Source organism: Pyrus communis, chromosome 7 (genome assembly GCF_041283825.1).
Source record: "Pyrus communis isolate YQ-2024b chromosome 7, ASM4128382v1, whole genome shotgun sequence".
NCBI lineage: Eukaryota > Viridiplantae > Streptophyta > Magnoliopsida > Rosales > Rosaceae > Pyrus > Pyrus communis.
The window spans coordinates 9,424,708-9,433,847 of NC_142571.1; the positions used below are offsets into that span (position 1 = coordinate 9,424,708).

A 9,140-nucleotide genomic window follows, 5' to 3' on the forward strand; every position below is an offset into this window, starting at 1 on the left:
ATTGCCACCTCCTAAAACTACCAAAAATGCAAGCCAACCCCTTCCAAGTTATTCCCAAACTAATATTCCCCTCACTGATAAAGCTGCCTCCGGTGCACCGATCTCTGTCACCACCACCCACCAAGCCACCGCGTGCGATATCCATCTCCACGCCCGGTGAAACCAATCATGATCCTATTATTTCATCAACCGTAGACGTTGTTGATGATTCAGTGGCTGCATTTTGGGACTACCAATTTCTCTTTGTGTCCCAACGCTCCGAACAAACTGAACCCATCACGCTCAGAGTCGTGGAGGGTTCGGTTCCACCTGACTTTCCCTCTGGCACGTACTACTTGACAGGGCCGGGGCTCTTCAGTGACGACCATGGCTCGACGGTGCACCCATTAGACGGTCACGGATACCTTAGGGCTTTTCAGTTTGATGGCTTTGGCGGAGAAGTCAAGTTCATGGCTAAGTACGTGAAAACTGAGGCTCAAGTTGAAGAGCACGACCCTACGACTGACAGGTGGCGATTCACACATAGGGGGCCGTTTTCGGTGTTGAAAGGTGGACAGAAAGTTGGGAATACAAAGGTTATGAAGAATGTGGCAAATACTAGTGTCTTGAGGTGGGGCCGGAAGCTGTTGTGCTTGTGGGAAGGTGGCAACCCATATGAGATTGAATCTGAGACGTTGGATACGGTAGGGAAGGTAAGTTTGATGGAAGACTGTGATTCGGGGACGGAGAGTGGAGACGGTGGTGGTGGTGGTGGTGGAATGTGGGATGTGGCTGCGAGGTTGCTCAAACCGATTTTGTACGGTACGTGTTCCATGAACTTTCAAAGTAAGTTGGAAAAAAGTGAGTATGATTCTAATATAGATTGACTCACGTATGAATCACACTTTTGCTGTAAACTGAAAATTGGAGTGTGATACCATGAGTTCAATATATTAAATTCGTAAACGTAATATCAATATATTTAACTCACATTAGTGTGTTGATATTGTTATAGATATCAAATTTAAATTGTATCATTTTTATATATATAGATATGACGCTCAAATTACTGTAAAAAGCCTAAGAGGTGAAATGGTAATTTTTTATGCTTTTTTTTTTTTTTTTTTTTTTTTTAAGATTAATGGTGAACATAACGAAGTAAATTGCTTTGTGTTATGGATTACATAATTGTGTGTGTGTGCGTAGATGGGGAACAAATCCCCTCCTGAGGTTAGGAGGTTGAGCCTCCTGAGCAAATTATACGGGCCGTTAGATTTTGATCTAACGACTACAATTATTATAACTTTTAAAGAGGCTCCCTGTTTGTAGTCGTTGGATCAAAATTCAATGGTTCGTGTGATTTGCGTGTGATTTGCTCAGGAGGGGATCTGTTCCCTATATATATAGTACTGATTTTTTTTTTTTATAAAAAAAAGAGAAAGCAAGCTTTCAATCAGTTTCAGATCGGCATCTGGCGAATAAACTAAAGCATGATATGTATTAAAAAAAAGAACTGACCTTGGATGCTACAAATTCAGCAGCAACTGCTGCTTACAAGTTACACCCAATCCCAACTGACACGTGTTCAAATTTTTATTTTTTTTAATCAAACTCGAACACGTGTCTAACCGGAATTGGGTGTAAGCAGCAGCTGCTGGTAAATTCTTCAGCAGCGAAGTTAAATCCTTAAAAAAAAATAAAAAAAATTAAATAGTAAGATTCCTGAGTCCTGTATAAATAAGTGGATTGCATAGTCTGAATTGTATACTGCTTATATCCTGAAGATGCAGTATAAGGAGGGTGCAACTTTGAACCAACTGCAGACTGCCTAATACAATAACTTTGGTTAATCAATAATAATAGGATATGACACTGCCCCCTTTTAACTAGAATAGTTAATGTATTGTGAAAACTACAAGAATAGATTAGAATTGGTAAAATGGAAATGGAAAGTCGTTTTCGAAAAGAACTTGCTACGTACCCAAGGAAACGAGGAAAGTTGTTTGGAGAATGTTGGCAACATTCTCATTTGAATTAGATGAAAACATGAATTCGAATCTAGTTAATTTTGTGGATAGATGATATCTAAAGGGTGGCTTAGAGAGTAAACGTTTCTGATTATCAAGCAGTACTATATTATGAGAAAAAAGTTAAAAAGGTAGAACGAAGAAGTCTAAATGAGAGAATTACTAGCATTACTTAGTCATAATATCATTATGGTGTCCCGTCGAAAGGAGAAGTGATTTTTGGGGGACTCCTTAGTTATTATATATTCCTTAGTTTTTAGTTATTACTTAATACTTATTCTGATTCTATATATTATGTTTACAGGAGTGTTTAAGATGCCTCCGAAGCGACTATTGTCTCATTATAAGCTCGATGCTCGCAACAACAGGCTTCTTATGGTGTCATGCAATGCAGAGGATATGCTATTACCTTGCAGTAATTTTACATTTTATGGTAATTAAAGGCATGCACGATTTGCAGAATTTTAATTAGAGATGGGGATTTTCAAAGAATTTATAGTTTTACTTTTCTTTTCTTTTTTATTTTATTTATTTTATTTTTTATTTTTTTGGGTTCTGCAGAATTTGATTCAGATTTCAAGGTGCTGGGAAAGCAAGAGTTCAACATCCCTGATCACTTGATGATCCACGATTGGGCTTTCACAGACACTCATTATATACTATTTGCTAATCGCATCAAGCTTGATGCTGTCGGTACGTTTTTTAAATAACTTACCGTGATTTGCTGATCAATATTTTTTTTTAATTTACTGATCATAAGATGTAGAGAACATTTTGATGAGGATCTCCGATCCTTACAAGGTAAGGTGTAGGTGAGTGCCATTTTTTTTTTACTCCATATGTTTAACATAAAAAATCAAAATTTTGTTGGAAAGTTACAAACAAAATGCATTATATTTTGCAAATCGTTACACTATTTCAATCCCTTTCCTTTTTCTTTTCCACTTAATGTTTCTCCACGTTAGAAACAATTATAAAACATTTGCCACTGGTAAAAGTTATAAGTTATAATGACAGACAAACATGTTTTGCATGATTTTATTTGGTCGAATATATTTTACATGATTATATCACTCCATTATCTACCCAATTATATGTTTCTAAAAATTTTCTTGTTGACAGAATATGTTGCTAAAATTGATCGTGTAACGAACCGTCAAAGATAAGTTTAGAAGCGTTTTTAATGGTAAAAAACGCTTTTGACTATGTTTTGCACAAACACTTAAAAGTATTTATGGTTTATAAAACTTTTTTTCGGAGAAAAACCTACCATGCAAAACCTTTGTTCATAAAACACTTTATAGTAATAAGTTAAACGTATTTATAATAAAACATTGTTGGTGTCAAAACTCGAGCAGAGACTGACTGGGTTCAACTTGTATTTCCTTGAGTGTTATTTTCGGTCTCAATGCCACGAGACAGCTTGAGTGAAAGAGAAAATAGTTGTGCTATTGTTGGAGGTTGCCAAGTGTGTGTAGAGTTGTATTGTGCTTGTACGTAAAAGTTGTATTGTGCTTGCGCGTACATCTAACTTCTTAGCCAAACGATTGTGCACCGAATGAGACATTGATTTGGTTAAGTTCCTTTTATGCGTTAAGGGAACGAGGACCTGAAATCTAGTGGGAAATTAGTGTATGCCTAAGTTGATTTTAGGCTAATGAGCAGTCTACATGACTTGACAAGTAAATAGACTTTAAAATATATATAAAGCAGCAATAAATTCTAGCAAGATTTAGGCATGTAGGATGGATCATTCTAGAGGAGTCCACCGAGGCCACCGGGATCTGACTGGACTAAGCATGAAATATTGCCTTGAAGAGGTGTTCAGGGTGGTTGCAATTGCACGTCAACCAAATCATACCACGGGGTGGCAAAGCTATAAAAGTTTAAGATCTTAGGGATCGTAAGCAGCGTTTGCTTTGAATGAAAGCTTTAGATTGTAGCTGAAGAGTAGAGATTGCTGAAGAGCAATTGGTTTGCACTGAAAAGTCGTTGGGTTGATTAAAGAACACTTGAGATTTGTATAATCTCAAGTGATTGAATTTGACGAAGGTCTCGAGCTTGAGGCTTCTGACTCTATTTATAGACAATTGGGAAAGAGCAACCTCGAACATATCGTAAGTTGGAGTAGTGATAGATCGTCCTTTTGATGCTGATAATGACTACAATTCGTAGTTGTTGGTCTTCTGTGAGATTTTATAGTGCTCGCATGATTGTCATGGTGACATCGGCGTCTCTAGGGACGCCTGCCATTTAAGGATGCAAGAGATTCTTAGGTCTTGTCTCCCATATGGCAAATAGGCTTCCAGGAGGGTCGCGTACGAGCCCTCGGTTGGCTATAGTTGCGAGAGGTAGTCATCTAAGCCCTAGGTGAGAATCTTGGATTGGGCTTTTGGATTCGATGGGCCGATATCGCACGACTGTTGAGTAAATAAAAATATATTTGACCCATAAGAGACTCTGTTTTTATTTATGATCCAAACAAGCATTTCTAACTCATACAGGTACTTCTTACCTACGTAAACAATCTCAAAAGAGTACTGTCAAGATATATAAAATTGCTATTTTTTTCTTTTCTTTTTCTGCTACACAAGGTAAATGGCTTCTTAAAGTACTAACTAAAACGTTTTTAACACTACTTTCTATACGATTGAAATTGCAGGTGCAATGACAGCAGTTTGCGGGGCTACTCCTATGATAACAGCATTGTCAGTGAACCCTAGCAAGTCCACATCTCCCATATATTTGCTTCCTCGGCCTAGTAATGAAAATGGCAGAGATTGGAGAGTGCCTATTGAAGCGTCTTCACAACTGTGGTTCCTACATGTATGCAATGCTTTTGAGAATTTGGATGAGAATGGGAATTTGCATATTCAAATCCATGCTTCTGCTTGCTCTTACGAGTGGTTCAATTTCCAGAAATTATTTGGTAATTTTTTAAATATTTAACTCTTATTCTTTTTCGTGTAAAGAAAATTGAGCTTCTACTATAAAAATAATAGGCAATATGGTGAGAGTAACCTAATTACTTATAAACACATGCAAGATTTATCATTTTTCCGATGTGAGATTGATACTCTCAACATTTTATTAAATCATATGTTTAGTAACATTTAATTAGTATATTTTGTTAAAGGTTATAAGTTCAAATCTCACAAGTGAAACCCTAAAATTAGTTAAGACCTTTTGTTTTGTCTGCAAACAATTGTTTAACATTTTATTTTATTTTATTTTTTATTTTTTTGTGTGGACAGGATATGATTGGCAAAGTGGTAAACTAGACCCTTCGGTTATGAACATAAATGGAAGCCAAAGCAATCACTTGCCTCATCTTATTCAGGTTTTTAATCTCAAGTCTGGATCCCTTGTCTGGTTTAATTTTTTTTTTAGTGAGCAATGTTATATAGCCACACAAACTAATAACTGCATCGCTGATACGTTCTCTAACACAGGCTGCACCTTTATTAGAAAGTATGTCAAAAAAAGATGTCAGTTTTTTATGTCTAAATAACATTATTGTTTTTAAATTGTAATACTAATCTAAGTAGTAACTGTGAATAACTTGGATTTGTAATACACGTTCAAATTGATAATCCAACAATGCCAAAACAAGTATAGAATCTATTCGCTTCAAACTAGCTAGAACGAAATAAGTTCGAAACTGCAAATAATTAAGAAAGAATGAATTGACTAATATTGCAGGTTTCCATCAACTTGGATAGCAACGGGAACTGTCAAAGATGTGATGTGGAGTCTTTAAACCAGTGGAACAAGTCATCAGATTTTCCAGTTATCAACCCAGCCTTTTCAGGTAGTAAGAACACATACTTATATGCAGCAGCAACTTCAGGTTCTCGCAGTTCGTTGCCACACTTTCCATTTGACATGGTGGTGAAGCTAAATGCTGCATCTAAATCTGTGCTCACATGGTCCGTTGGTAGTCGAAGATTCATCGGAGAGCCTATTTTTATCCCCAAAGGCTATGAAGAAGATGATGGCTACATTGTCGTAGTTGAGGTACACATACATTTGTATTCTGTGTACAAAATTTTCAAGTTGGCAAATTTAAATCTTAAAGTGAGACTTTTTCTATATATATATCTTGCTTGTATTGCAGTATGCAGTTTCAGTTCAAAGGTGCTATCTAGTTATCTTAGATTCCAAGAAGATTGGAGGAGCTGATGCACTAGTAGCAAGACTTGAAGTCCCCAAGCACCTGAATTTCCCTCTTGGTTTCCATGGTTTCTGGGCCACTGCAGCGTAGTTTCATTTTTTGGGTTACAAACACCATATTGTTAAAGTGAAAAATTTTTAAAGCAATGTACATTGGTGGTGGTGGTGGTGGAGAGTTCAATATAAATTAATTCACTGTCTTCCAAAAGAAGGGAGGAAAAGGAGGGTAACTTAAGTAGATGTGGTTTGTACAAAGAAAATTTTTAAGAAATTATTCTCTTTGTGTCCATCAAACTAATATTAACTAAACTGTCCATCTGCTATTGTCTATAATTTATTCACATGCAAATACTGGCAGATTTAAGCTTTTATGCAAAAATTCTAAAACCATATGATAATGAAAAAGTTTAGTACAAATTGTATTTATTCAGCAACGTTACTTAAGGGGGATTATTACTACTTTTTGCAACACGCCTCGTCCCCTCCTCACATGGGATCACACTTTATCGAGCCACATATGAGGTTAATTCTACATTGATAATTTTTTTTTTTTTACTGTGAATTTATACTATACCACCTCTGACACACCCCGACCGAGATCAGGGCGTGCTGGCCGTCACGCGAAGGTGACGTAACCATGTGCGCGTGCGGAAGCTAATGAGAAGGTAATATAAAAGTACGAATAATTAAAAACCTAATAACATACAAGGTACTAGTGTATGTGAGACACAATTCAGAGCAAGTCTACAACAGTCCAAAAGGAAAGATACGACATATATACACCCGAAGGTGACCCTACAATGGTGAATGTCTGTCAGAAATGCCAGGACGCCCTCTGGGATAAACCACCGAACTCGCTAGACCACTAGAACCTGGAGGGGCGCAAAAACAAAAGCGTGAGTGGGCAAAAACAAAGTTCTTTGAAAACTCTTTAGCAAAATACATTCTAACCCCTCGCCGTAAAACCTGTATACTTCCCAGAAAATGAACATATATACGTATGTATAGATATGTCAATCATGCTCCATGATATGCCATTCATGCTCGAGAATATGCCATTCATGCTTGAGAATATGCCACAACAAAATCTCATAATCAAATATAAATGCTCAAGCGTAATTCACATCAATAACATAATCTGGCAGCCGGGAGTCACCTAACGTGACATGTACCGCTGCATATAGAGCTCCAATCTCAACTCAATATCTGAATCTGCACACAAGTCGGAGCCACCTAACGTGGTCTGTACGACAAGACTGGGTGTAATATATATACGCTCTAGTGCTACGATCACGTGAAGACTATGCGAATAATCGCGGGTCACCTACGAGTCGGAACCACCTAATGTGGTCTGCACGACAAGGCTTGCACCTAACTTGGATCCAAGGCGAGCGTGTGGTGCTGGTGAACATACACGTGAAGGACTCTGCCCCTCTCTGGGCGGGAGCACTAACACCGGGGGTGCAGATTATGAGCTCTCTAAGCATTTCAAACTACTAGTGCATAATAAACAGGAATGCATAACCACATGAATACCGCTTACCTGGCACTTACCTGTGCGTCCACAGCACCAAATACACATTTATAAATGTATGTCAATTACCAATGCACGTGATAATGCGTAAACTTCAATCACATGATGCATGGCATAAAACAAATAACTTTTTCTATTCTATTTCTGGGAATTTAGAGGTATATAGGTATATACGGAAAACAAAAGCCCACTCACTGATAATTAGAAGGGTCGTAGCCCCCCTGCCTCGAGTGCGTACGCTCGTCCTCGGAATAGGAATCACCTATACGCGACAAAGTTACGAAAACATTAATTTAAAAGCACCTAAGCAACTTCTCGTAATAACTTCTCATACATTGCTCAAATTGGGCAAATGAATATACCAACGTGACCTACACAACCTCAGGATCACGCCCAAATTTTTAGAAAAATTTTTGGACCACGCACGCGCCCCCACGCGCCGGCCAAGGCACGGACCTACGCGCCCCCCACGCGCGGCCACGTGACCTGCACACTGACGGTGTCAACAGACGCCGTCAGGAATATTCCGTTAATTGACGGAATATTCCGTCAAATCTAACCGGATTCCGTCACTGCCGTTAGGAATATTCCGTTAGACTTAACGGAATATTCCCCTTTCTTCTCCGGCGAACCTCCGGCGCCGGCGACGGCGCCGGAAAACTGGAAAAATTTCTAACTTTGTTTTCTCCTTCGTTTTTCAACCAAATTTCACGTTCTTTATACCAAAATGAAGCTTAGGACTAGTAGAATCACGTTGGACTACTTTTAAGGCCTAAAAATTAAGGAATCTCACCTGCAACAACGATCCAAGTTCGGCCAACTTTGCACAGGACGATCCCGACGTCCAAACTCACCCAACGAACCACTCCGAGGCTCCTTGGAACCTCACAAACACAACTACAAGCTTAGAAATTCCAAAAACAAGCTAGATTAGGTTTGCATGAACAGTGTTTCAAATCGGCCATTGTTGAAACGACGTGAAAACGTTAGATTTCTTACCTGGAATTGGTATGGTTGTGCTCCTCACAACCTCACGAGTTCAATGGTATAATTGGTTTCTTGTTTGGTGAAGATTTGATTGGTTTTGTGTGTAGTCCGTGTGTTTGTATGAAGAAGAAGAGGAAATGGAGCTCGGGGAGAAAGAGAGAGAGACTGAGAGAGAGAAGAGACAGAGTGAGGGAATGAGGGAGGGAATCCCGGGAGAAAAGAAAGGGTATGAGTGTGGGTGGTCCTACACACCACACCATACAACACAAAACTACCCGTAAGTTTAACGAACTAAGGGGTAAAATCGTAAATTCACGCGTACGTTTTAAAAATCCCGGAACGGGATGTTACAACCTACCCACCTTAATAGAATTTCGTCCCGAAATTCAAAACAACCACATATAACCCCTAGTGATCGAAAAACAATCTAGGATACAAAT

The 9,140-nt window shown here is 38.4% G+C and overlaps 1 protein-coding gene across 1 annotated transcript; it reads left to right on the forward strand.

Moving 5' to 3' along the window:
• Nucleotides 1-6,507, forward strand: CCD7 (carotenoid cleavage dioxygenase 7). The gene is made up of 7 exons (XM_068475210.2): nucleotides 1-801; nucleotides 2,311-2,439; nucleotides 2,568-2,699; nucleotides 4,669-4,935; nucleotides 5,261-5,346; nucleotides 5,709-6,023; nucleotides 6,124-6,507. Exons 1-7 carry the CDS (start codon nucleotides 27-29, stop codon nucleotides 6,268-6,270), a joined length of 1,851 nt encoding a protein of 616 aa, XP_068331311.2. The 5' UTR covers nucleotides 1-26; the 3' UTR covers nucleotides 6,271-6,507.
• The last annotated feature ends 2,633 nt before the right edge of the window (nucleotides 6,508-9,140 follow it).